Genomic DNA, 26,139 nt, shown 5'->3' on the forward strand with positions numbered 1-26,139 from the left:
ATCGTCTTTCCAGGCAACAATGATAAGGGAGAGGGTCTGCTGCCAGACGTCGGAAAGACTGTTGATACCGTAGTCAACACAGCCGAAGATGCTATCGCATATGTCGTCAAGGCAGATGGTTCGTCTGACGAAGAGTGAACCTGACACAGGTTTAAACGTGGTCATGAGTATCTGGAATTTTAAGTGGCTGTTGAGCCGATATGCTTGAGCAGATTTGTATATATTGATCCCCATTCTGCTGGGAGAAGGTTTCTATTCTTGTAAATACTAGTTTTTCTGAATTCAAAAAGGCTTCTTTCATTTGTGGATATCTGGTCAATCGATCAAGACAAAATTGTTCAACAAGCATAAGTCTGAGCCTTCGGTCATCTGCTCTGTGGTTTTCTCACAGTTGATGATCCTGTTGCAGCGACACTCAGCAGTACAAGAGGTCATCAGAAGACATAGACTGTTACGAAAGGAGAGACACTACCAGCTAAGGTCGATGAGCTTATCATCCTCCTCATTTTGTTCGTTGCAACAAATCAAGCAAGATGTACTGTAAATAACGGAGAAAAGTCTGAAGCTTGCAAGCAGATGAATTAAAATAAAAACTACGTCTGGTATAGTACATAAAAAGCTGGACATAAGAAAAACCTGCACCAACAACTGGTAGTGCTTTCGTAGATATTCCTGGACAATCACCTCATGATCGTATTCTGTTCCGTCCGGCTGAAGAAGAAGTAAAAGGAGTTTCGTGATTTGGTGGGTTGAATTTAGAGGACGTCGCCGACGATGGGGCGGACGAGGCCGTCAACGTTCTCGACGACAGAGTTGACACCAGCAGAGAGGTCGCGCTTGATGTTGCCGATCAGAGGGCCAGTAACACCATCGACGACGTTGCTGACACCACCAACGAGACCGCCAGAGGTCAGGCCGTCAACGGTAACACCAACACCACCGAGTCCGGAACCGAGTTCGTTGTCAAGGATGGGAGAGCGCTTGAGGACGTCGCCGACGACCTCATCAACAGTGTGAGTTACGCCACCAACGAGGGGGGTGTCGACAACAGCGTCGAGAAGGGGAGAGCGCTTGACAACACCACCAACAACGTTGCTGACACCGCCAACAAGACCGCCCTGGGTAACCTCGCCAACGACATCTCCAACAGTGTGAGTTACGCCGCCGACAAGGGGGTTGCCAACAACCGAGTCGAGAAGGGGAGAGCGCTTAGCGTTCTCGATGTGCTGGCCGAGGCCGTTAACAACATGGCCGGTACCACCGAGAGTGGTAGAAACACCACCGACAACTCCGGCAACACCGTCCACGACAGTTCCGACACCGTCGACTGCGGTACCAGCTGAGTTAACAATGGGGTGGACTCCGCTGAGGATGCCATCGCGCTTGATGACGTTCTCGCCAGCAACGTGCTGACCGACGTTGTTGACAGTAGAACCAACACCACCAACAGTGAGGCCAACACCACCAACAATACCGCCGACGCCGTCGACAACTGAACCGACACCGTCGACTGAGGTGCCAGCGGAGTTGACAATGGGGTGGACACCATCGAGGATCTGACGCTTAGCGTGCTCGACGTGCTCGCCGAGTCCGTTGACGACATGGCCGGTACCGCCAAGGGTGGTAGAGACACCTCCAACAACACCAGCTACACCATCGACAACAGTACCAACACCGTCGACCGAGGTGCCAGCAGAGTTGACAATGGGGTGAACGCCAGCGAGAATCTGACGCTTAGCATTCTCGACGTGCTTGCCAAGTCCGTTAACAGTGCTACCAGTGCCTCCAAGGGTGGTAGAAACACCTCCAACAACACCAGCAACACCGTCAACAACGGTGCCAACACCGTCGACTGAGGTGCCAGCAGAGTTGACAATGGGGTGGACTCCACTGGCAACGTTTCCGAGAATGCTTCCAGAGGAGCCGATGGGCATGGCCGAGGCCATAGAGGCCGAGAGGATGGCAGTAGCAATAGCCTGAGTGAAACGCATTGTGCTTGTTTCAAAGATTCGAGGTTGATTGATAAAAGAGTGGAGAAGAGGCCCGTAAAGAGTGGAAGCCTTGTAGAGAAAGGAAGGTGATGAGAGAGTGAAGGAGTTGATGCTGAGATGAGTTGACGAAGAGGCAGACGTTCTCACATATTATATATTCATCTCGACAAGGCGATCGTTGGTATCTGCTCAAGCTCTCATGAACATCTGGCTCGACTTGATTTCGATAGTCCAGGTTGTTGGTCCGTGACAGACGCAGCTCGACGTTGATTGCAATCAAGGGACTGCTGACGAGTCATTGTCTGGGGGTGAGTGTGGAAAGGCTTGCTGCTGTCAAAGCCGCCCATTGGGATAGTCTGCTCTCGAGGGGTCGAGTCAGAGAGGTCTGAGTACTGACTGCGGATCCTGATTAGAAAATAGGTAGATGCTTGATGTGGATCAGGAAAGCTTAGCTCTTCCCCCATCAACAAGTGCCGTTGGACCGCGGAGCATTGATGGAGACAGCTACTGTTATGCATGTAGTAAGTTGGAACTATATCACTCGAGTAGTTAAAAGTTCATGTGCAATGTCTGTTATGGTGACTTCCAGTCGCCGCTCTGTTGGTGATTCGTACAGTTCCAGAGACGCCAGGTAGACCAAGAGCGAAATATCATGTGCGCAACAAAGCTTGACATTTCTTGAGATACAATACCGTACATACCGACCTACGGTGGCACGCACCTCCAAAGCGCAGATGTCGTCGTGCACGAGCGATCTGGATGTGGTCAATTGGGGCGGAGGCCGTAGAAAGCCCACTCTTCAGCTTGCGCTTTCCTTGGCTGCGTGCCTGCCACGCTCTGTCTTCATGATGCAGTCGTACTGCCAATCAAACTGAAACAAGACATATCAAAACAATAGTTGTATATTGTAGACAGCTGTGACTCGTGACATCCAGAGAAGAAGTTTAAAGAGCCTAAAGAGGTGTGCCAATGTGGGGGTCGCTGGAATTCATCTCCGGATAGTGCAGATCTCTGGGCACATCCGACTATGAGAACATTTGCTATTGATTCAGGGCCAAATAGTCTCTCTGTCGGCCTGTCGCACCAACAGAAGCTTAAGAAAAAGTGCACCATATGGCTCTGCGAGGGACGTCCTGTCACTGTCATCCAGATTTCTCGAGTGGAGAATGGCTTTCTCAACGTTGAATGTCAGCCGTAGCTTGTTCACTCACGAGTCACCAAGCAAGAGTCTTAGAGCCGCGGGCAATGCGAAGGTGGCTGGTGCATGCCACGAGGTCCAATAGAGTGCTGATCTACGACCCCGGAGTAACACAGTGACACAAGGTCAAAGCTGGGACGTGGACAGAGCTCTACCTTGATGCTGTTGTTGGCAGGTAGTCCGCTCTCGAGTTCACTTAGTCCAATGGCATACAATGGATCGAGGGAGCTTTGTTACTCCAAGAAGCTCGACCCAGACAAATCTAGACATTGTTCACCATCTGGACTTCGACATGGTCCCTGTGCCTATGAACGCTTGACCATCGAGAGTCCCAATCGTCAACACGAAAGCACGGCTTTGTCTGATCTTCTTGGATCTGCTTGAAATTCACCAAGTCAATACGAGGTCCAGAACGTGACGTAGAGAAAGCAACACCTCTGGCTACAGGACGACGTGTGTGCATCCTGATGACAGATCTATCAGACAGACACCTTACCTTGTGTTCTCTCTGACCACCGGGACCAAGGTATACTGGTGAAACACACCGACAAAGGTTCAAAGAACTTTGTTAACATGCATTTCTATTATTCGAAAATATCCACCGTGTAAGGCAACGCTATATATAAATTTTAATGCCCTCTATTGAAATGCTTTGTCCCATCACGCATTCGAGTATGCTGACATTACTCGTATAGAAAATCATTGCGGCTGAGCTCGGGTGAGCTAGTCATTGACGCTAAGCTCTCCAAGTCCATCAAGCTGCAGTTCGATATCAGCTGGCCAAAAGTGGGCAGCAATGTAGATCGAGGTCGGACTAGGAAAAGTGCCCGTGAGATCAGAATTGTTGAGTCTTCTCAAAGACGACAGTTTACTCCATCGACTTGATGTCCTTTGCAACAGTGAATGATGCATCGGTGTTGGCCTTGATGTCTTCGACAGTGACGCCCTCAGCCAACTCGGTAAGAGTAAGACCACCGTTCTTGCGATCAACCTGGAAGACACACATGTCGGTAATGATGGTGCTGACTACACGAGCTCCAGTAAGGGGCAGCGAGCACTGTTGCACAACCTTGGACTTGCCGTACTTGTCAACGTGGTCGGTCAAGCAAACAATCTTGGTCTGCTCAGGGTTGGATACAAGATCCATGGCGCCTCCCATACCCTTGACAACCTTGCCAGGAATCATGTAGTTGGCCAGATCACCATTGGCGCTGACCTGGAGAGCGCCGAGAATAGAGACATCAACGTGACCACCACGAATCATGGCGAAAGACTCGGCAGAGTCGAAAGTAGCACCACCAGGAACCATGGTAACAGTCTCCTTACCGGCGTTGATAAGATCGGCATCAACCTCGTCCTCAGTAGGGTAAGGACCAAGACCAAGAAGACCGTTCTCAGACTGGATCCAGACCTTGACATCAGGGTTGAGGAAAGAGGGGGCCAAAGTTGGCATACCAACACCAAGGTTGACGTACATGCCGTTGTGAAGTTCCTTCGAGGCGCGCTTGGCGATTCTCTCTCTTCTGACCATTGCGGGCGACTTCTCCTTAGCAGGTGCAGACTCGGTCGAGGTGCCCTCTGAAGGACGGGTCATTCTTGCCTCGATGCCCTTCTCGGCTGTAGCTGGTACAATGCGGTCGACGTAGATACCGGGAAGGTGGACGTCGTCTGGATGAATCGAGCCGACAGGAACAATCTCTTCGGCTTCAACGATGGACATCTTGGCGCCCTTTGCAACGAGAACACCGAAGGCTTGAGTGGTGTAGCTGATACGAATGTCAGATGTTGTGCGTATGCGCCAATTGTAGGTTCTCATGCTTACCGGAAGCGACAGTTACCAGCCTCATCGACCTTCCATGCTCTCAAAACAGCGACGTCACCCTTGATTGCGCGCTCCATGTTGTATGTCTTTCCGTCAAATTCACGAGTCTCGCGAGGGGTGCCTGACTCGAGTACTGAAAGTTCGGTGGAGCCTTCAGCGGGAGGTCCAAATCTGACGGGAATGTCGCCAGTCATGATGGCGGTGTTGACACCAGTAGGGGTGTAGAAAGCTGGAATACCTGCACCACCTGCTCTGATTCTCTCTGCCAGTGTACCTTGTGGGCACAGCTCAATGCCAATTTCTCCTGTGAGATACTTCTTCTCGAGTACTTTGTTACCACCAAGGTATGAGATGATCAGCTTTGTGACTTGACCAGACTTGACCAGAGAAGCAAGACCGCCATCTCCCACACCAGCGTTGTTGGAGACTGCGGTCAGGTTGGTGACCTCGCTGGGTCCTCTTTTCGCAATTGCTTGGATAATGGTTTCTGTCGAAAGGTGTCAAACTTCGATCATGACTTTATTGGGCATGGAGAAGACGTACCTGCAACACCGCAAAGACCGAAGCCTGAACTCAAGATGGTAGAGCCACTCTTGATGTCTGCTACTGCATCCTCGGCGCTCTTGTAGACTTTCGAGTTGCCAACCAGCTTGGTAGGGGGTTCTGCATCACCGACGATAGGCTCCTTTCTTGGGATCGCAGCACTGCTTCCAAATCGCCAACCGATTGGAGTGTAGGTGCCGCTCACTCTGTTGGCAGCGCGTGGCACTCGGGAACCAATTCTAAGGACGACATTGATTCTCGAGCTAACCGCCAATGACGAGACGGAGCGGGAAAGGGAGGCCATCGTGTTGCGCGAAGGGTAGATTAGAATGTGTATGAAGGAATGGATGAAGAAGATAGCGTAATGATGAGGCGCTGAGATCAAGCTGAATACAGCTTTGGGTTGTCGAGAAACGGATGTAGGGAAGGGAGGGCGATTGATGACCAAGTTATCACCTTATGATGCATTTCCCTCGGGTCCGATGAAGCCGGCACGGCCTCTAGAACAAGCATAGAATTGTTTTTGTAGCGTTGGCAACTGCCCATGAATCGGCGTCATCTATATGGCATCTGGACTTTTTTCTAGTAGACAACGCGTCTCTAACGGCAAGTTCATCTTTCTTTTGTTCGGCTAGCTGAATCATCGGCCCGCCGGAGAAACGGAAGAGATAGAGACGGGCTGTCAAATTATCTTCCCCGAGCGGTCATAAGTTGTGACCAGCAGGGTCATCCCAATGACTAAGCCTTTTCATCCTTGAGACAACAATCTTTTCTCAATCTACTCTATAGGAAAGAGTAACACTTCATATTGTTAAATCTTGAGTTGAAATTTGCATGGGTTCCTGTTGTTTGAGTGTGGCCAGAGTGCAACAGTGAAGATGTGCCCTTGTGGCTCCCAACTTGTGTGCTTAGTAGCACGACCATGACAACTTTGGTCTCTTCAGGTGTAGAAGCGTAACGCTCGCAGATTTGAAACACGAGCCAGTCGGGATCACGAGAAAGCGTCACACGCATGTTAATGTAACAGACAGGGGAAAGACGTTTAATAATAAGTTCATAAGCTTATCAAGTTATCTGTACGAGATAGACTGGAAAGTATCAAGGAGATGGAGTGAGCGCAGGAAAATATTGTTGCTTCATACATCATACAATCGTTACTCTCGACGAAAAAAAGGAAAGAGAGTCCGCCCTGTACCAGAGATTGAGAGCAAGCCTCGAAGAAGCTCGTTGATGATGACAAGGCGCCAACGAGATGCGCTCCAATTCACGACCTCTTCGAAATCTTGAGGAGCCTGGAGACAAGCGCCCAGGATAACAGAAATTGTATAACCCGCTTCAAAGCCACAAGAATCTATTGTTGCTGCCGCAGAATGGAGGGTAGCAAGCAACGCCATCCTTAGCAAAATTTCCCCTTAACTCGCAGCCATCACAGTTGTAAAACTGGGGAGCGGCCACATCCGTCTCCTCGGCGACAACGAGGATAGGTTCGCAATATTTCGACACCCTTGAGAAGATCCAAGTTCCTTCACCCAAGGCATTACGGTACGCCTGGCAGATATCGAAGACAGTGTAGTTGTTTGGTCCGAAAGCGAGGACATGCTCGCCTCTCTTAGCGCCAAGGAGACCATCATTTTCGAGGGGGACAATGTTCCAGAGATCGCCATATGCGTCGACCAAGGGAACGTTGGCTTTTTCATTATTGCCTGCTGCTGTGTAGCTAATCAGGTCGCCATAGCCTTCGGCATCGAAAAGTCCCTTGGGAGGTGCGTGTGTGTAGACACGCTGGCCGTGCTCCTGGAGGATGCCCATCCACATCTGAGTTGGAGCATCGTCGAGAGTAGGTCCTGAGAAAATGGTGGTGGATTTCCCGGGACAATTGCTGTCCCAGGGAGGGCAAGTTGCCGTAGTACTGTTTCCTGGGCGTTGTGCGATGAGCATACCATTCCAGGCAATAAGTGGGACGTTGTTGAGATCATCCGAAGAAGAACGAATCTTGAGTGTGAAAGCTTGAGCCTCAGCCATGGTGATGAGCATGGCAGCAGCTGCTGCGCCAATGGATGCTGTCTTCATGGTAGGATTTGATGTGTGTGTGGTATGCACAGAACGTAATAAAGACTACCAAGGATACTTGAATGCGAAATCGAGCTGAAGGTGACCGAGGGCCTGAGCATGGTTTGATGCACCATTTTATATCCTCCAAGGATCAGGAACCCAATAGACCATTACTCAAACTTGACTTGGCAAGATCTATAGTCAGACGATCGTCCTCGTAAAAATCAAGCGATGCATGCTGTTGTTATTCCTGGATGCGGAACCGGACAAAATTAGGGACATTAGTGCTTGGCATGCAGATTTTAGGTGGAGAATCTCTAGAAGGTTGAATCCTACATGACATCGTGTTGCTGCACGCCCAGTCAATACATATTTTTCAGTTCTCGTGCTGGCAACTTCTGGAAGGTGTGATGACTAGTTAGCGATGGCCTCGATATTGGCGTATTTCGACACGAGAACATTGATAGTCGGCGGGGTCAATGAGGTATATACATATTATATTAGTAATGTGCAGTCATGATAATAGCCGAATGGCTTTTTCAAATGAGGACGTATGCTTTCGTCCAATGGCAGCAGACGTTGTTGCTGAACCTTGTTTCGTTGCTTGCCAGCATTGAGGTTTGCTGCTTAGCCTATAACAGAAGAGTAAGGGAAACGAATCTCTATCGCGCTGGTCAGCAAACAGATCAACGCATATTAAACCTCGCAAGCAGCAAACAACACCGGTATATCAATCGTGCTGTTTCCTCAGTATTGCTGCTCGAACCTTTCAGTCAAAGCAAGATGTCAGATGATTTATACATTGACGCAATTCAGGGTTATGACACCGCAACCAACCCATACATTCGAGGCCTCTGTGGTGAGATATGCGACCACTTGAAGATCCTCGCCGGGGCATGGCGACCACCGAACATCAAGATAGGTGACGTCGACAACAAGTTCCCAGGATATGCCAAAGGAGCTCAAGAAGCCAGCGAGGTTTTCGGGTCCTCTATACAAGAATTGGAAGACGCAATCGACATCCTCTTTGACTTAGCGGATGGGTTGCCAGTGGGTCCTTGTAGGTTGTTCAGAATTTCTTGATCTAGAAAACTCTAACGGACTTCGCAGTACCTGATCGCTTTGAATACGATAGAGAGCCAACGACTCCAGGAGGTCTGGCAAGAGCACATACGCACTACCTTGTCACGACCCGCAACTATCCCATGCGTTTTGCCATGACCACAGAAGAGACCAGAAGCGTAGATGTGAAAGAATGCAAACGACACATGATCGATGCGGCCGTAAGGTTTCGAGACATGCGAGCAGAAGCACTCGATGTTTCGGATAAGTACTTTGCGATCTTGCAACAAGCTGGATACAAGTCCGAGGATGTTTTTGGCGATAGCATCAGGTCTTCTCTTCCTTCTGCTGCTCAGCTGCCACGATTTGACCTGGCAGCAGAAGCTGACGCTGTGAGTGGAGGCGTTGATGAGGGCCATGACCAGTCGATGTCAGAGGCACGCAAATTGTTCACTGAGAGACACATTTCGAGAGCGAGTTCGTTGTGACAGAGGGTCAAATTTATCAGAAACGTGCGAGAGCATCCACAGAGGAGCCTCAACAGAGGTGATTTTTTTGACCAGAGTCACTTTCGAATTGCAATTTTGCAACATGATAGCGTACATTGACCCTTGTGCTCGTGATGGAGAAAGAGGTCGAGTCAAGCATGACCAAAGATGAGTGAGCCTGGTGTCGTCATTCTTCATAACTTTTGCATAATTTTGTTCTCCAAATTGGATTAGAGTGGAATCGTTCGATCTGCTTAGATTGATAAGATGATCTTCAATCACCACCTTCCACCCACCTTCCTTTCCTTCCTTTGACATCCTGCTACATTTTCTCTGATTTATTTTCCAGCTACTTAGGGTTACTGCAATCAATATGTCCAGCTGGCAAGACATCTGCCAGTTCAAGCGCGGGCTGCAAGCTGGAAACATCCCCTTCAATTGGCGTCTGAAATCGCTCCCCGATGACTACAAGTCATCCATACCAATTGTCGAAAGCTGTGGCATCTTGACAGCTGAGGAACTGGCAATCACTAATACTGACGCTTCGATCTTGGTTCCAAAGCTACAAATTGGAGAGTTGACTGCCGTCAAGGTCGTCACTGCTTTCTGCAAACGAGCTGCAGTGCTGCAGCAATTGACAAAATGCTGTACTGAGCTCATGTTCGGCGATGCTTTGGAGACTGCCGAAAGGCTTGATGAAGAGTTCGCAAAGACTGGAAAGCCATCTGGTCCTCTTCATGGTCTACCGATTTCTCTAAAAGATTGCTGTGAGGTGGAAGGCTACGATGCTTGTGTTGGCTGGGCAGGCTTATGCTTCCAGCCTATTGAGCAACACAGTGTGTCTACCATTGCACAGGCTGTACGTCTTGGGGCTGTCTTGTATGTCAAAACCAACGTCCCACAAAGCATGATGATGTCGGACAGTTACAATCACGTTTTTGGACAGAGCGTCAACTCTTTGCATCGTGGACTTGTCTCAGGTGGTTCTTCAGGTGGTGAGGGAGCACTAGTGGGTGGTCGAGGCTCGGTCATTGGTATTGGCACTGATATTGGCGGTTCGATCCGCATCCCAGCTGCTCTGCAAGGCATATATGGCCTTTGTCCTTCTGCCTTCAGAGTGTCATGGCGTAGAGCAGCCAACCACCAGGAATATTTAATTCCTTCGGTTGCCGGGCCTTTGACTTGGTCTCTGGACTCACTCAAGACATACATGGAAGCCTACTGTTCGAGTAGTCCCTGGCAAATTGACCCTAGTCTCCCGCCTATCCCATGGAGAACCGAACTCACCAAGCTACCTTCTGGCCAGAAGCTCAAACTCGGGTTCATCCACAATGACAGCTACGTGCTGCCTCAGCCACCCGTCCAGCGAGCAATGAACCATGTTCGTGAACTTTTTACCACAGCTGGCCACGAATGCATCGATTGGGACTCATCCTCGCAACCAACATCCTACTACGAACTCTGGGAACCAGCCATCCTCGCGGATGGAGGTGAAGGCTGTGAAGCCGCTTGCAATCTTTCAGACCCTCCGCAACCACTGATCGAAGGCACGCTAGTCGGTAAACTGGAGCACAAACTCGATCTATCACAGCGTCAAGCCTTGGCTCGCAAGATTTTGGAGTACAAGCAGATGTATGCTCAAAAGATGCTCGACTCAGGCGTCGACGCCATCATTGCGCCTGTGCTGCCTTGGGTTGGCTACAAACCTAAGCAATGGGTTGTCAGTAGTCAATATGTGGGCTATAGTGCTCATTGGAATCTGCTTGACTATTCTGCACTAACTGTGCCGACTGGCGTGGTTGCAGATAGAGAGTTGGACAGCATTGAAGCCTGTCCTGGATGGAAAGATCATAAACCAAAGAACAAGAGTGATGAGTTCAACCATGCTCAATATGATCTTGAATTGGTGCAAGGCATGCCTATAGGCGTGCAACTTGTTACCGGACACTACGGCGAGGAGAAAGCGATCATGGTCGCAGGAGTCCTGGAAGAATTGCGCAAGAGTACACAAGCCTAATGCGCACTTGTCGTGAACATTTGCTGCCATCGACACTCTACAAGAGGGCAGAAGCTGACAATATGTTTCGAAGAAATGCAAGAATCGCAGATTCTCTTGTGTCGGCAATAGAGTTTCACATAGAGGCTGCTGGGTTGTAGGGATGGTTGGCTAGTCGCACACATCCGAACAATTTGACAGGGGAAATTGCGTTCATGCAAGCGCTTCCCGGCTGGCTGGCGGAAAGTGATAGCGCCTTTAGTATGCAGGAACAAGGACAAGGACCGGCATACAAGAGATGCAGTAGATTTTGGTTACACGCAAGGATATTGTTGAGCAGAGCTGGACCATAAGACGGCATGAGGGGAAGAAAAAGCAGGTGGTTGGGAAAGCATGACTGGGGGAGCGTAACAATTATCGATTTGTCGATGGACGTCTGTGCCGTGATTGCGGGATAGCGGAGTCTGCAAGGCTACTCTGAGAGGTGAACTGCTGCAAGTTTGGCAATGCCGTACTCAAAGACAGTAACTGAAAGATAGACGCACAGTGCTACAATCATGAACGGAGCTTGCAGGGACAAGCACAAGTAAGGAGTGTGCCACAAGGATGTTGAAGAAGAAAGAGCTCATATCGGCTACTCGAGTAGGCAAGAGCGCTAAAGTACAAAGCTCACGATTGGCTCACGAACTGCGGGAGCGAGGGAGCTTGGCTTCTTGTTCCTTGTTCATAATTAGTTCATAATCGTTACCAGCCACCCAGGTCACAGCTCGAGATACACAACGGAAGACGTTGAGACGGGTCGAGATACGCGATAATCGCTCGGGGTATGTCTGGAGCAACTAGAAACGGCATGAACGTTTGAAAATGTTAAGAGAGAGAGAGAGGAAAGAAGAGATGCTCAGACCCAGACAATGGCGTGTATGGGAGGCTCGCGGGAGATGCGACAACTAGTGGATGAAGCTAAAGGCGGGTATCATAGCGAACCTGCGAAACCGCCAGTTCACGGTCACTTTGCCAAAAAGCCTGTTTAGACGTTAGCTTTGGCTTGGCTTAAACTGCACAGGAGGTAGTCTTGCTGCCCTGCCCAGTGCCAGCCTTGCAACTGCGAGAAGTTCGACCGACGGCCGCGCCTCGAAGACGACCTCTGTCTGTCCTGAAGACGCATCCTCCCAATTGCCGTTGCTGGTATTCGCAGTTCACTCGCTCAAGTTGATCTTCCTCGACAAAGACCTTCGCTACATCACTCTCTCGTAATAAACACAACCCACGTCGAGGCGCTCAACGCCTGCTTTCACCAGACATGTCCCAATACGGCAAATTTCACGTACGCCTACCTCGTCCACTCTCTGCTCTCAAGTCTGACACAATGTCCACAGAACTTTTGTCGCGATACAGGCAGCGCGCGATCAACACTGCCAGTGTGTAATGTACGACCTCTCCGACAGTCCACCTCTACCCACCCCAACTAATCCTTTGCGACAGCTCTTTGACGAATCGATATCAAGAGGAGGCAATGGCTTTGGTGGATGCGAGCTTCGAGGCATCTCGCTGTCAGGCGACAGATATCTCGCCAACCTTGGTTCCATATTGATCGACGGTCTGGCCATCCTCATCGCCCTGTTCCTGATCTGGAGATCGAACAGAAAGCGCGCTGCTGTTGGAAGAAGGTATTCATACTCTTGTCGGGCTGTTGTCAACACAAGCTAACCGCGCTATCAGGGAAATGCAATTGTTCCTCGTTGGCTTCATCCTCATCTCGATCTGCGAAATCTTCACTATTGGCTGGTTTCCTCTTAATGGTGGCGTGCGAAGGGTGAGTCTGCTGTCTTATGAAGCCTGCTTGCAATTCAAAACTAACGAGACCAGGCCTTCACTGCCGTACACATTGCTGCCATCATTGCAACTACATGGATTCTCCTCATGAACGCTGCTGTTGGCTATCAGTTCTTGGACGATGGAACTTTCGTCTCGCTGGCTCTAATCTTTGGTTCAGCTGCTATTCTCTTTATCGGCACTGGCTACATTGCGCTCGACACTGGTTTCAGCTGGACTGGATACTGGGATGACACGCTTGTTGCTCCTAACCGCGCATACGCTCTATACACATTGTACCAGCTTGTTCCGCTGGTCTTTCTCTTCATCTTCTTCATTCTGGAGGCTTTTATCGTCATCAGAGTGCTCGGCGAGATCAGACCCATGTGTAAGTTTGGTGTATGCAACATGTGCCGTCACATGACTAACATGGCTTTCTAGTCTACCTCATCGCAGCAGTGCTCCTCTTCGCTATCGGACAGATCTTCCAATATGTCATCAGCGTACACCTTTGTAATGCGACCAACGGAGCCATCAACGGAGGTCTCTTTGAATCACTATTCACTCTCTTGGCCATTATCATGATCTGGGTCTTCTGGTCCAGCATCACCGAAGACGACTGGCCTCTACCCTCGACTGAGACCAGCACATACAACTGAAAAGAACAAAACTCAAAAACAACAAAGCACACTTATTGATAATTATACCCGCGCGAAGACGACTACCATTCTTGATCTTACACACATTTTCTTTACTGTCATATCATGAAGCAGCGGCGTTGGATTGATTGATGGTTGGGGGGAACTAACCTTTCTTACCTAATGACTTTTTCCTTTTTCTTTGTTAATGTGTTTTTATCGAATGCCTTGTTTTCTTCAATACCCAGGCAGAAGAGGAGGATGCGAAGATAGCAGCTTTGAATGTCTCACTTGCATTGAGACTTTTTTCCTTCTATTGTTTGGAGTGTAACAAGTTGTGTTTCATCAGTGTACTTTACGATTCAATGATGGCCGCCTGATATTCTTGATAGATGGCTTGCAGCATAAGATTTTGTGAAAGGAAATTGTGCATGCGATGACGCGCACCATGTGAATCTGGAGAAAGGTCCATCGATAAACATGTTCAAGTGAAGGCCACCACCGAATGCCATGAACTGATTCCCATCAACCACCGTCAGACCAGCTCAGCCCGCTGAGCCTGCACTCTCATCACAACACATTCGCCTTCCACCCACACATTCAATACACCTTTCCGTCAGCCAGTGCGCACGCGACAAGCGTCACAATTCACCATGGCGCATCACGACATCGACTATGATATGGACATGTCTGACGACGCAAACGAGGACCTCAATACCCGCACCTCTCGCTCCACCAATCGGTCACGCACCCAGGATCCTGGCAAGGCCAAAGCAACCTCGAAAGACAGCGGCTCAGGCAACCGCGCGCGCTGGGAAGCCGGCGCCCAAAGGAACTGGGACTTGCACGAAGGCGACGATGGAAACCTCACCAGTGTGCTGGGTGGTATGGAGGAAGCCACCAAACGTCTACGGTTACAAAAGGATACTACGCCTCTGCAACGAGGCATCATACGGCATTGTTTGCTTGTGCTGGATCTGAGCATTGCGATGACGGAAAAAGATCTACGACCGACGAGGTTCTTGCTCACACTCACATATACCATTGCATTTGTCCGGGAGTTCTTCGAGCAAAATCCTATATCGCAGCTTGGCATCTTGGGAATGAGGGATGGCTTAGCAGTCAGGATTTCAGAGTTGTCGGGCAATCCTAATGATCACATTACTGCTTTGAAAGAGTTGAGAAAAACAGAACCAAAGGGAGCTGCTAGTTTGCAGAATGCCCTCGATATGGCAAGGGCGGCGTTATACCACACGCCCTCTCACGGCACCAGGGAAGTGGTGATCATTCTCGGCGCACTGAGCTCTTCGGATCCGGGCGATATCCATCAGACCATCAATGCTTGCGTTAGAGACAAGTTACGGGTCACTGTTATTGGACTTGCGGCTCAGATGCACATCTGCGCCGACCTATGCGCTCGCACGAACGCAGGAGATACTGGCAGCTACAATGTTGCGCTGGACGAACCTCATTACCGCGAGTTACTCATGGCTATCACTACGCCACCCGTCATGCGTCAAACCTCCTCTACTGCTGCCGTCTCGCGGTCCGCTCTATTGCAAATGGGCTTCCCATCTCGCTACACCGAGCCCAAAGCCACACTATGTGCTTGCCATGGCGTATTGACACAAGGAGGATACAACTGCAGTCGCTGCAAAGCAAAAGTCTGCTCGTTACCACAAACATGTCCAGCTTGTGACTTGACACTCATTCTCTCCACACATCTTGCGAGAAGTTACCATCATCTGTTCCCTCTTCTGCTCTGGAACGAAGTCTCTTGGTCAAGAGCTGTGCAGAAAAAGAGCACAAGGTGTTTTGGCTGCTTATCGACATTCCCACAGCCGCCAAAGTCGACCGTAGGCGATGGAGAAAACGGCACAGATGGTACAGGACCAGTGCAGAAGAGAGCAGAAGGCGCAAGTGAGAGTTCACGCTACGAGTGTCCCTCCTGCGAAAGACACTTTTGCGTCGATTGTGATGTTTTCTGTCACGAGGTTGTGCATAATTGTCCAGGTTGCACTAGTGGAACTCCTCCTGCAAATCAGGTTAATGGGGATGCAGATGGAGATGTTGCTATGAACGGGCATGGAAACGGTATTGGCAATGGAGTTGCTGTGAGTGCTTGAAAAAGAAGACGAGCGCAAGAAGTTCGAAGCACAGAAAGTGCGATTTGCAGAATAGAGAGGCAAAAGGCCACTTCCATACCTTCTCCCAATAACGACTAAATCAAGATGACAATGACTTGGAAGCACCATAGATAAGACCCTGTTCCGCAGCATACCCTTCTTTGCGCAATCAGTGATGACATGTCCTTCAAGCTGAGACTAGAAGAGCCACGACAAGGTAGCTTCTTCAATAAACATACTGGATTCGATGGTCATTGGTTAACACACAACACTCAGCGAGTCGCCTGTGGCCTTGAACAGTCAGTTGAAGTCGACGATATGCGACCTTCTCCTGTCAAGGAGTGGTCACGGGTCAATCCAATGCTCCTTCCAACTTATGCTCCAACCAGTTGCGCCTTCATCTACTTCATACGCAATCGCATAAGACAGTGATCACATGCCAGTCACTTCACAGCAAGCCCAGACTTCTTAAGGCGAGAAGCTATATAAGACAGCATCAAAGACAGCTTGATTCCAACCACTATCCATCCCAATTTTCAATGTCGTAAGTCGTTGGCGCAACCACATCCGTAAGCTCATGTGGCGCGGGCTGGCACATTTGGGCAAGCAGATCTACATCACATACAGACCATCGACGACCCGGCTTTGACTGACGGACCTGGATGCACGAGCGCTGATCGTCCAGAGTAACAAATGTATGCAAGCTAAAGTGCAGCTCGGGGAACTCTGTACATAGAGTATTCCAGGTTAGAGGATTTGCTGTTACACCATTCACACTGCTCGTCACAATCGCAACCTCAGCGCGGCAGTCTTGTAGAGTCGACTCTGAAAGAGATGCGCACTGTAGACGAATATCGCGCAGGCATCTGGTATGCTCGTCGAGAGATCTGACCTGAGCAGAATAAGTGCATCGGAGATACCACCATGCAGGAAGAAGTTTATTTGGCTTGTTAGAGAGAAGAAGAAGCTCCTTGCCTGATTGAAAAGTGCTTTCCTAAAGCAACATAAGACCGTGGCCATAACTGGCTCTTGAAGCAAGTTTATTATTTCTGGCGCTGTAATTCTCAACAAGGATCACAAGCGAATAGTCGATGGAGCTTGCATCATCAATGTTATGAACAGCGTAGACGGAGGAGACTTGCGGAGTGAGCATAGTTGCAAGGGCGAATGGTTCATGAGATCTGATGCCACGAGGAGGAGTAACCAAGTCCTTGGAGTTGTAGAGGAAGTGTGGAGGCTAGAACAGAATGTCTGCTATGTTGTCATCTGATCTAAAAACGGTGCCAGAATCGAAGTATTGAGAGATCAGGGTAGAGATTATGTATGTTATCTCCGTCGGTATGACACCTGTTGTGATAAGAACGTTCCGTATCATAAATTGGATCCCAAATTGATCGCCAGTGTTTCTGTCCGAAGCCCAAAGATAAAAGCTTCGGAGCATTGTAAACCTTGCTATAGTTTCCTTTTCTCTGGCAACATCGTCAGCCATGTGTCCTGGTAAGCGTGACTCTGGCTTTCCAGCTGTCGTATTAGGGACAAACGAGCTGCCTGTCAGAAATGCTTGCAGAATGCTGAGCTGCGACAGACAGATGGCAGGACCGTTGATCGCATGCTGTTCCGGCTGGTTATTAATGTTGTGAGGTAATGTGACAAGAGTAGCTGGTCCGCAATCTGATCTGTTGCGTTGTTGAACAGCATTGATTTGCACCATCTCAGAGCCACGGAAAGCAGCCGGACTCCAGCCTGATCCAGGACGCAAGCAGAGCAACGTCACATGCAGTGGGAGAGCTCTGTTTAGTATCGCCATCGTAGACGCAATTCCCTCTAAGGCAATTAAGGGATTGAATACGTTCAAACCGCCCTCCTTAGTGATCGAAATAGCAATCCAGTGACTTCCTAGAGGGTTGCATGCAAAAGCAACAGACGTGACAGTTGGTTTCTTTCCCGAGCATGGCAAGTGGCAGCCAGTTGGTAGAACGTTGTTCTCGAGGAGGCTGTGGACTGTATGTGCAAGATCTGATGTGGCGTAGTCAACCTCTGCAACAATCTGTTCGTCGTTCATGCCATGGTGATTTTTGACATTCTTGACGAGTGCTGTAAACATGACACGCTCCTGGTAGTGTATGGTCGACTCAGAAGTATCATGCAAGGCAATATGCGCAACAGCGTCGATGGCAGCATCTGTGTACCAGACCTTGAATGGATTTTAACAGTAGAGCTTCTTAGCCTGAACGATTGTGGTAGCATCATACAAGATACTCGACCACTCCTGTGTCTCCCAGAATGCTTCTCCATTGCTCCTCCAGAGTGCTACTCATTCGCCATTCAGACGGCGCCGTCCATTCCAAGCGCTTCGCAAGAATCGCCCCATCAATACCAGTCTCCCCTTCTACAGGGCTCGAATAGCGCATTCCAAAGCCATGGTCTTCGAGGTCAAGCGTCTCACGCCAAGAACTTTTGCCCACTCTGGCGCTGAAGACTTGGAGCAAAGGCATGCGAGCAATGGCTTTGGCAATGACAAGCAATAGATCCTCCAGCTCCTCAGAGGGCCAGGGAGGTGAAGGTGCTTCAGTCGTATGAGCGGGACGTTCTGGTTGTTGCTTCTCGTCAGGTGTCGGTATGTTTGTTGGACCTGCGCGACACGAGCAAGAAGGCAAAGTAAGAAAATCGGTCCATAGCCCACCCTCAGCAGCGCAGATACTGAACTCGAGATCGAAATGTGTCAACTTTGGCCAGAAGGGTTCAACCTCCTCACCAGCTTCGTCGTCGTTTTGTAAAGGCCAGAACAATTGAGAGGAGATGGGTAAATTGGTCAAAACCACTCGTTGCATAGACTGACAGAGCTTGCGTAAGGAGACGCACAGATGGTCGATAGACGCATATGGCAGGAGCACACTCGGGACTTCTGTGATTGGACTACGCGAAGGGAACGGAGATCTGAAAATAAATTCAAGTGTCGTAAGTAAAGGACATAAGGTCTCCAGAGCTAAAAGTTGATTTGCAAAATCTGGAAATGTATGTCAGTGGATCTTCGCAGGTCAGATTGGTCTTGTAAGATCAAGAGGCTGTGTCAGCGCAGCTGCAAGAGCACAGTGGCAGGCACGTTCAGCTTGAGCGTTGTGATAGACTCACCAGAACGATTTTGTCGCCGTTGAATCAGTCCATCTCCATCTGCAATCTGCCATTCCACGTGTCGTAAGTTCGGAAGCCTCGACGCAATACCAACCAGAGTCTCTGTCAATAGACACATCTGACTCGTAGACACGAACTTTTCAATACAAGAGACTAGCGGCAAGGACTCAAGATCCAGGATATGAGGCTCCGTACGGCAAGCAAACACTCCATCACTGTCTTTTGTTGGTACGAAAAGATACAGAACAAGCGAGTGCTCCAACGACCACGACTGCAAGGCACCGAAAAGTGATTGTAGACTTTTCGTAAAAACCGTGTCGTTGGCAACGACCTCGTTTCTCCTTTCTTCTATGGTGGACTCAGTCCGTGGCTTGATTGACCGATAAGATGAGTATACGCGGAGAAATAATTGCTGTAATGATGCTTTACGATGCTCGCCAGTCGTATCGTTGCCGAAGACACTGGCAAAGGTGTCTATATCGTCATTAGTCATTCTGATGCTGTTGAACTGTTTGGGCTCGACGAGTTGTTGCCATTTCCTGGAGACCGCAGCATATGATGAGAGATGAATTTTGTAAGAGAAAGGTTGAGTTGTTGCTGCGAGGCCAATGATGTCGCATAAAAGCTTTGGGGACAAGTTGTCTATCCTGTTCATGGTTGTGTTAGCTATGAGCTTGGGAGGTCGGGTTTGAAGTGATGGTAGAAGAGGCTTGCTAATACGAGAACCTCGGCCGATCCTTCGCGCTATAACTCGATAAGAAAGGAACGACCCTCGATAAGAAAATGCTCTGGATATGTATGTCATCTACACAAATGTCCTAAATCATAAAACGCCATGATATCCGCTTTTGTACAATCCTAACAATCATTGGTTCCCTCTAGATTTTGCTCGCGGCAGCCAACTCCTTGCCAACCCACTTCTCGAGGCCTCCTCTGGCAATGATATCCTGAACGTTCGGCGGCAGCTCACCAACCTTCTGACTCCAGCTCTTGCCGTTAGGTCCTTCTTGCACGATAACCTGACTGCGTCTGACGTCCCAGGTGAAAGTCCAGCCCGTCCTTCTTGTCAACTTCTTTTCTTGGCTAGGGACTGATGTAGGTGCTGGTGGCGGTGTGTCGAGAGATTGTCTGTTTTCGCTAGGCTCAGTGATAGGCTTGGTTCCATCCTGAGCGGCAGGAGTGTCGAAAGTCTCGCGCAAACGTTGGATCAAGCGAGGAACTTCGACACCCATCAAAGCGTTGTTGATCGAATTTCTGCTGAAAATGTTGCCAAAGCTTCCTGCGACAACCATAGGAATCTTCTTGGCGAGGATTGCAGTGGCGGCCTGTTCTCTGGAACTGCCACATCCGAAGTTGAAGCCGGCGACAAGAATGTCACCTGCCTTTGCGATGGAGGCAAATTCAGTGTCGTAGTTCTCCATGACGACGGTAGCCATGCGATCGGGCGATGAAGAGAAGGCATCATCGTAAGTGTATTTGCCAGGGTAGATACCATCAGTGTTAATGTTATCACCGTTGCACCAGACAATTTCACCAGTAACCTTTTCGGGGAAGCCAGGAAGGATATCAGTGAGCTTCTCATCTGAAGGAGCAGCTTCATCGGTGGCACCGAGAGCCTTCTCGCCAGACTCAACAGCCTCTTCTGCTTGGCGAACAAGCATGTCAAGAGCATCTTCGATACTGATCATGCGCTTGTCCTCAGGGACACCGTCTCCTTCTCCACGAATGACACCGTTCCAGCCTTCAGGCTTCTGGTAAGTGCCAGGGCCAGCGATCTTGCCCTGGAGAGCAGAAGCAGCAACAACCTCAGGACTGGCGAGGTAGGCCTTTGCGTCAGTGCTACCCATACGACCCTTGAAGTTACGGTTGGAGGCACTGATACCGACCTCACCAGGCTCGAGAAGACCAGTACCAAGACCAATGCAGGGTCCGCAACCAGAAGGAAGAGCTTGCGCACCAGCATCGAGTAGGGTCTGCCAGTCACCCTGCTCCTCAGCGGCACGTTGTTCGGGAAGAGAGGCGGCAGCAATGTAGAAGTTGACGTGAGAGGGGATCTTGGGAATGACACCGTTGTTTGCCTCAGCAGCATCCTTGAAGACCTTTGCGGCAGCAGCGATATCAGAACGACGGCTGTTGGTGCAAGAGACAAGGTATGCCTTGTTGACCTTGATATCCTGTGCGTTGAGCTCGTTCAGAGGAGTAGCAACCTTGACACTGTTGGGGCCTGAAACGTAGGGGCAGAGCGACTCGAGGTCAAGGAACAGCTCCTTTGCATACTTTGCGCCCTTGTCAGCAGTCAGAGGCTTCTCGAACAATGCGTCAAGTCTTTCGTGGTTGAAGCGAGTGGACGTCTTGGATGAAGTGAGAGCAGCGTCTTCGTAGAGAGCGGCCTCGGTGGCCTTTGCACGCAACCAGCCTTGGAGAACGCCGTCGATAGGGAAGAGACCAGAAAGAGCACCCCACTCGGTGGTCATGTTTGCAATAGCGAGGCGGTCATCAATTGGAAGAGAGTACATGGTTTCAGGAGAGCCAACGAACTCAATGGCGTGATTGAGAACTTCGTCGTTGTTGAAGAGACCGGCCAGAGCAACAATGACATCCTTGCCAGTGACACCTGCAGGGAGGACGCCCTTAAGGGTAACCTTTGCAACAGGGGGAATCTGCCACCAAGTACGACCAGTAGCCCAGATGGAAGCGGCATCAGTACGGACGACAGGAGTTCCAAGACAGCCAATACCTCCGTACATGTTTGTGTGAGAGTCTGAAGCGACGCAGAGGGTGCCAGGCCAGGCGTAACCTTCTTCAACCATGATTTGATGACCAATACCACGGCCAGCCGGGTAGAAGTCAACTCCCTGCTCTTTTGCAAAGTTCTCAATCTGGCGGTACTTCTGCAAGTTCTTCTCGGACTTGTTCTGAACATCGTGGTCAAGAGTCATGACAATCTGCTTGGGGTCGTGGATCTTTGTGGCGCCAATGGACATGAACTTTGTTGCAACGGGCCATGAGTTGTCGTGGGTCATGCATTGCTGGGGAGAGAGGGTGACATAGTCGCCTGATTGGACGAACTTGTCTTCGGCGAGACCAAGACTGTGACGCTGGACAATCTTCTCGGTCAAGGTCTGAGGGACGGCGACGGGCTGCTGAGCGTTCAGGTAGTCGGAGATACCGGGCTGTTCGAGAAGCGAAGGGAAGACATCGGGAGAGGAAGCATTTCGTAGCGGTGTCGATGTTGTGTAGAGACGAGGACGGAGGATCTGTTGAGAGGCAGCAACAGTAGCTCTTATGGCAGGGCGACGAGTGCTAAGTCTGGCTGTGGCCTGGTATGTCATTAGTCGGTGGTATAGGCACAAGCTTAAAGCAACTCACCAAGCGCAGTCTTGAGCCAGACGCCGCATTCAAGCGGAGGATAGGCATGTTTGGGATGGAAACGAACAAAACACAAGGGGTATCTCTGGAAAAGCAACTCAATCAACACAATCCACTCCGCACAAAGATGGATTGACAGATGCAAGAGGCGACAGCGAGGGGAACAATTTTTGGGGTATGCAGGCCAATCACCAATCAGTCATTGGTACAGAGTCTGGGGCCGTCGCCGACATCGCGCTACACAAAAAGTTATGCCGCCTCGGACTTAAACACGGCAACAAGAGCGAACTCTCAGAGCTCGCCCCGCAAAAACGCGAGGCCATGACGATCAGGGACGCAGCGAAACGTGTTGCTTCCTGATATCAACTTTGTGAGTTCTCCTCGAACAAAGTCGTCAACATGGCTCCGTGGTTACTATCGGCCGCTGTGACTCTGTTGCAGCTGTTGCCTGAGACAGCAGTCGCTCAGGATGTCGCTTCGCCCTTCACAAAGGCTTCCAATGATTCGCTTCTTTGGGGTCCTTACCGTCCAAACTTGTACTTTGGTGTAAGACCGAGACTGCCAAAGAGTGTGCTTACCGGCTTGCTGTGGGCCAAGGTTGAAGACTTTGCCTCTGTCCAGAACAGTGTGTCTTACATAACTTGACCAGAAATGCCAATTGGCTGATGATTGAATGTGAACAGATTTCCGATACACATGCGAGCAACACGAGGGCATGGCCGGCTACGGCTGGGATGCATACGACCCGAGAACTGGTGGTTCGCAAACCATTCACGATGCTGGAAACCAAATTGATGTCACAACCGACTTCGTCAAGTTCCCCGACCATGGCTCTAATGGAGGATCTTGGGGTGCAAGAATCAGGGGCGTACCAAGAGAAGACGCTTCAGACGACCTCAAAACTACCATGATCTTCAACATTGCTGTCGAAGGATTGGGAAGCTTGGTCGTTGATAACGCAGAAGAGGAAGACAACGAAAATGGTTTCGATGGAGACGTTGTCATCACTGGAGAAACTCCTGAGTTGGGTACCTTCACTGTTACAATCGTTGATCGCAAGGGAGAGAAACCCAACCATGTCCATCCTTCGTTCCAGGAAAAGCCCATCGACAGGACTTTGGTGCACAGTGTGCAGATCCCTGAGGCTGCCTTGTGGCAGGCCAAGCGTATGTTGTACTCGTTGCAAAATCATGTCTCGAAGCTGACGTTTGAGCAGCCGTTCTCTTCTCCTCGATGAAGAATAGTCTCGACAAGTACATCGAAACTTACACCGCCGAAGCCATGCCTCCCCCAATGCAAGCTTTCACCATCCCCAATGCACCCGGCGCTGGTAACATGCATTTCGTGCAGAAGGTCTTCGAAGGCGCATTCGAGTTCGACGTCATCTTCTCCTCTGGTTCCGGTCCCAAGCCTATCCAATCAGCAGATCTGTCTGAGAAGATCGATGCAACCATCAAATCCTTTTCCGAGCGCTTCATCCAATCCTTCAAGCCGCAGAAACCTTTCAATGACAAGAAATACACCGGTCTTGCCAAGTCGCTCTTCTCCAACCTGATCGGAGGCATTGGTTATTTCCACGGTGATTCGGTCGTGGATCGTTCATATGCACCCGAGTACGAGGAGGAGAACGAAGGATTCTGGCAAGAGACTGCTGAAGCAAGAGCAAGGAACCAACAGAAACTGGAGGGTCCATACGAGCTCTTTACTGGTACTCCCTCAAGACCCTTCTTCCCTCGTGGTTTCCTCTGGGACGAGGGTTTCCACTTGCTCCCCATTATTGATTGGGACGTCGATCTCACCCTGCAGATCATCAAGAGTTGGTTTAATTTGATGGATGACGATGGCTGGATTGGCCGTGAACAGATTCTCGGACCCGAGGCTCGCAGCAAGGTTCCTCAGGAGTTCCAGACTCAATACCCTCACTACGCCAACCCTCCTACTCTCTTCTTCGTCATCCACTCTTTCCTGGACAAGATTGCTGCTGCAAAGTCTGGCCAACAGATTCTTGGCTCGGAGAACGCTAACGGTGTTCTCGCCAACCCTGATGCTGCTCTGCAATACCTTCGTGATCTTTATCCTCTTCTCAAGAAGCACTACGAATGGTTCCGCAAGACTCAAGCTGGTGACCTCAAATCATACGATCGTCCTGCTTTCTCGAAGAAGGAAGGCTATCGCTGGAGGGGAAGCACAAAGACCCATCTCCTGACCTCAGGTCTCGATGACTACCCTCGTCCTCAACCTCCTCATCCTGGTGAGCTGCACGTCGACTTGATGTCCTGGATGGGCATGATGACCCGTGCCATGAAGCGCATCGCAACGACTCTTACCGAAACCGACGATGCATCGACCTACGCAAAGATCGAGAATGCCATCATTCGCAACCTTGACGACCTGCACTGGTCTGCTGACGAGCAAGCATACTGCGATGCTACAGTTGATGAGTACGAAGAGCATGCTCTTGTCTGCCACAAGGGCTACATCTCACTCTCACCGTTCTTCGCTGGTCTATTGGCACCGGACCACCCTCATCTGGGTGAAGTCCTTGACCTCATCAGCTCACCTGAGCATCTCTGGTCGCCTCATGGCATCCGCTCCCTTTCACAGCAAGATGCCCTTTACGGTACTGAGGAGAACTACTGGCGTTCGCCCGTCTGGCTTCCCATCAACTACCTCGTCGTCAAGGAACTACTCAACACAGCTTCTGCCACTGGACCTCACCAGAAGCGTGCCGCCAAGATGTACACCGAGCTGCGCAAGAACCTTGTGGATACAGTGTACAAGTCATGGGAGAAGACTGGATTTGCTTGGGAGCAATATAACCCAGAAACTGGAGAGGGACAGCGTACCCAGCATTTCACTGGCTGGACTAGTCTGGTTGTTAAGATCATGGCTATGCCTGAGGTGCCGAGTGTCAAGGCAGGAAGTGGACATGATGAGCTGTAGACTTTATTTTTACGATTAGAAAAATATCAAAGGTGTAGATAGGAACAAAAGTAGAATTGTTTGCTTTTCTCTGCCATGACTAGATGTGTTTGTGGTGATGCTCTGACTGCCAAGCACGAGTCAGTCTTCGAAGCTGCCGATGCTTTGGAGAAGCCATGAGCCTGAGCTACACCTTCAACTTTACATCAACACAAGTGCCAGTTTATTTTTCTCAAGACACCGCTTTCTTTCAAATCTTCACCTGCTCGCACACGAGAAATCCTTGTATCACAATCTTAAACCTCATACACGAAGCCGGCTCCTCACTGAGATCGACCTCAGCATCGATCAATCTTCCATCCTTACCTTCCGCACAAGGACTTTCATAGTCGGTCAAAGGCGCACACCAGCAAGTCTGACTACAAATCACAAAAATGGATCTTCTCCAAACAGTGCGCAAAGAAGGCTCACGAGGCGGACGCAACGAGTTCTCCTGGCAAGACGTCCAGAACGACCCACACCGACAAAACTACCTTGGTCATTCCCTCATGGCCCCCGTCGGCAGATGGCAAAAAGGCAAAGATCTAAGTTGGTACGCCAAAGGTGACAAAGACTCAGAGCAAGACGCAGAGGCACAGAGAAGAGAAGAAATGAGAAAGATCAAACAACAAGAGGAGGATGAGATGTTGAGGGCGATGGGGTTGCCAGTGCCGGATAGAGATAATGCGAATTTTGAGCCTGTGGCGCTGCGGCCTGGGATGGGAGGACAAACTGGTCCTGCTGCAGAGCCAGACAAGCGCGAGAGAAGCAGGAGTAGGAGTAGAGAGAGAAGACATAGAAGGCGTGATGGGCACGGCAGCAGGAGTCGCGAGAGAAGACACAAGAGAAGGTCACGTTCGAGAGATGGAGATGAGCACAGACGGCACAGACACAGACGAGAAGACCGCGATCGCAGACATGATGAGGAGGAACGCAGACATCATCACAG

The 26,139-nt window shown here is 50.1% G+C and overlaps 11 protein-coding genes across 11 annotated transcripts; 6 read left to right on the plus strand and 5 right to left on the minus strand.

Annotated features, from left to right (window-relative positions):
* Window positions 1-755: 755 nt before the first annotated feature.
* M437DRAFT_82069 (uncharacterized protein) lies at window positions 756-1,991 on the minus strand (the record flags this gene model as incomplete). Its single annotated transcript, XM_041027676.1, has 1 exon — window positions 756-1,991. One exon carries the CDS (start codon window positions 1,989-1,991, stop codon window positions 756-758), a length of 1,236 nt encoding a protein of 411 aa, XP_040882117.1.
* Window positions 1,992-4,057: 2,066 nt separating this feature from the next.
* Window positions 4,058-5,858, minus strand: M437DRAFT_42376 (3-oxoacid CoA-transferase; the record flags this gene model as incomplete). Its single annotated transcript, XM_041020559.1, has 3 exons — window positions 4,058-4,955; window positions 5,012-5,498; window positions 5,555-5,858. The coding sequence occupies 3 exons, from the start codon at window positions 5,856-5,858 to the stop codon at window positions 4,058-4,060; spliced, it is 1,689 nt and encodes a 562-aa protein (XP_040882118.1).
* A 1,031-nt stretch (window positions 5,859-6,889) lies between these two features.
* On the minus strand, window positions 6,890-7,624 carry M437DRAFT_42380 (uncharacterized protein; the record flags this gene model as incomplete). The annotated part of the gene is made up of 1 exon (XM_041020561.1): window positions 6,890-7,624. The coding sequence occupies one exon, from the start codon at window positions 7,622-7,624 to the stop codon at window positions 6,890-6,892; it is 735 nt and encodes a 244-aa protein (XP_040882119.1).
* Window positions 7,625-8,389: 765 nt separating this feature from the next.
* Window positions 8,390-9,156, plus strand: M437DRAFT_82072 (uncharacterized protein; the record flags this gene model as incomplete). The annotated part of the gene is made up of 2 exons (XM_041027677.1): window positions 8,390-8,666; window positions 8,717-9,156. 2 exons carry the CDS (start codon window positions 8,390-8,392, stop codon window positions 9,154-9,156), a joined length of 717 nt encoding a protein of 238 aa, XP_040882120.1.
* A 373-nt stretch (window positions 9,157-9,529) lies between these two features.
* M437DRAFT_82073 (amidase) lies at window positions 9,530-11,173 on the plus strand (the record flags this gene model as incomplete). The annotated part of the gene is made up of 1 exon (XM_041027678.1): window positions 9,530-11,173. One exon carries the CDS (start codon window positions 9,530-9,532, stop codon window positions 11,171-11,173), a length of 1,644 nt encoding a protein of 547 aa, XP_040882121.1.
* A 1,279-nt stretch (window positions 11,174-12,452) lies between these two features.
* M437DRAFT_41977 (uncharacterized protein) lies at window positions 12,453-13,623 on the plus strand (the record flags this gene model as incomplete). Its single annotated transcript, XM_041020484.1, has 6 exons — window positions 12,453-12,476; window positions 12,529-12,579; window positions 12,635-12,819; window positions 12,872-12,965; window positions 13,019-13,352; window positions 13,406-13,623. 6 exons carry the CDS (start codon window positions 12,453-12,455, stop codon window positions 13,621-13,623), a joined length of 906 nt encoding a protein of 301 aa, XP_040882122.1.
* A 641-nt stretch (window positions 13,624-14,264) lies between these two features.
* M437DRAFT_15080 (transcription initiation factor TFIIH subunit H2, variant) lies at window positions 14,265-15,629 on the plus strand (the record flags this gene model as incomplete). The annotated part of the gene is made up of 1 exon (XM_041018796.1): window positions 14,265-15,629. A coding segment is annotated over one exon (1,365 nt), but the record flags the coding sequence as incomplete, so codon positions are not given.
* Window positions 15,630-17,974: 2,345 nt separating this feature from the next.
* On the minus strand, window positions 17,975-19,515 carry M437DRAFT_42114 (uncharacterized protein; the record flags this gene model as incomplete). The annotated part of the gene is made up of 2 exons (XM_041020513.1): window positions 17,975-18,735; window positions 18,861-19,515. The coding sequence occupies 2 exons, from the start codon at window positions 19,513-19,515 to the stop codon at window positions 17,975-17,977; spliced, it is 1,416 nt and encodes a 471-aa protein (XP_040882124.1).
* Window positions 19,516-19,738: 223 nt separating this feature from the next.
* On the minus strand, window positions 19,739-22,192 carry M437DRAFT_42576 (homoaconitase mitochondrial precursor; the record flags this gene model as incomplete). Its single annotated transcript, XM_041020605.1, has 1 exon — window positions 19,739-22,192. The coding sequence occupies one exon, from the start codon at window positions 22,190-22,192 to the stop codon at window positions 19,739-19,741; it is 2,454 nt and encodes an 817-aa protein (XP_040882125.1).
* Window positions 22,193-22,628: 436 nt separating this feature from the next.
* M437DRAFT_82078 (glycoside hydrolase) lies at window positions 22,629-25,172 on the plus strand (the record flags this gene model as incomplete). Its single annotated transcript, XM_041027679.1, has 3 exons — window positions 22,629-22,854; window positions 22,913-23,395; window positions 23,446-25,172. 3 exons carry the CDS (start codon window positions 22,629-22,631, stop codon window positions 25,170-25,172), a joined length of 2,436 nt encoding a protein of 811 aa, XP_040882126.1.
* Window positions 25,173-25,585: 413 nt separating this feature from the next.
* M437DRAFT_14726 (uncharacterized protein) lies at window positions 25,586-25,900 on the plus strand (the record flags this gene model as incomplete). The annotated part of the gene is made up of 1 exon (XM_041018778.1): window positions 25,586-25,900. A coding segment is annotated over one exon (315 nt), but the record flags the coding sequence as incomplete, so codon positions are not given.
* Between the last annotated feature and the right edge of the window lie 239 nt (window positions 25,901-26,139).

This window comes from Aureobasidium melanogenum, assembly GCF_000721775.1.
Source record: "Aureobasidium melanogenum CBS 110374 unplaced genomic scaffold scaffold_4, whole genome shotgun sequence".
Taxonomy (NCBI): domain Eukaryota; kingdom Fungi; phylum Ascomycota; class Dothideomycetes; order Dothideales; family Saccotheciaceae; genus Aureobasidium; species Aureobasidium melanogenum.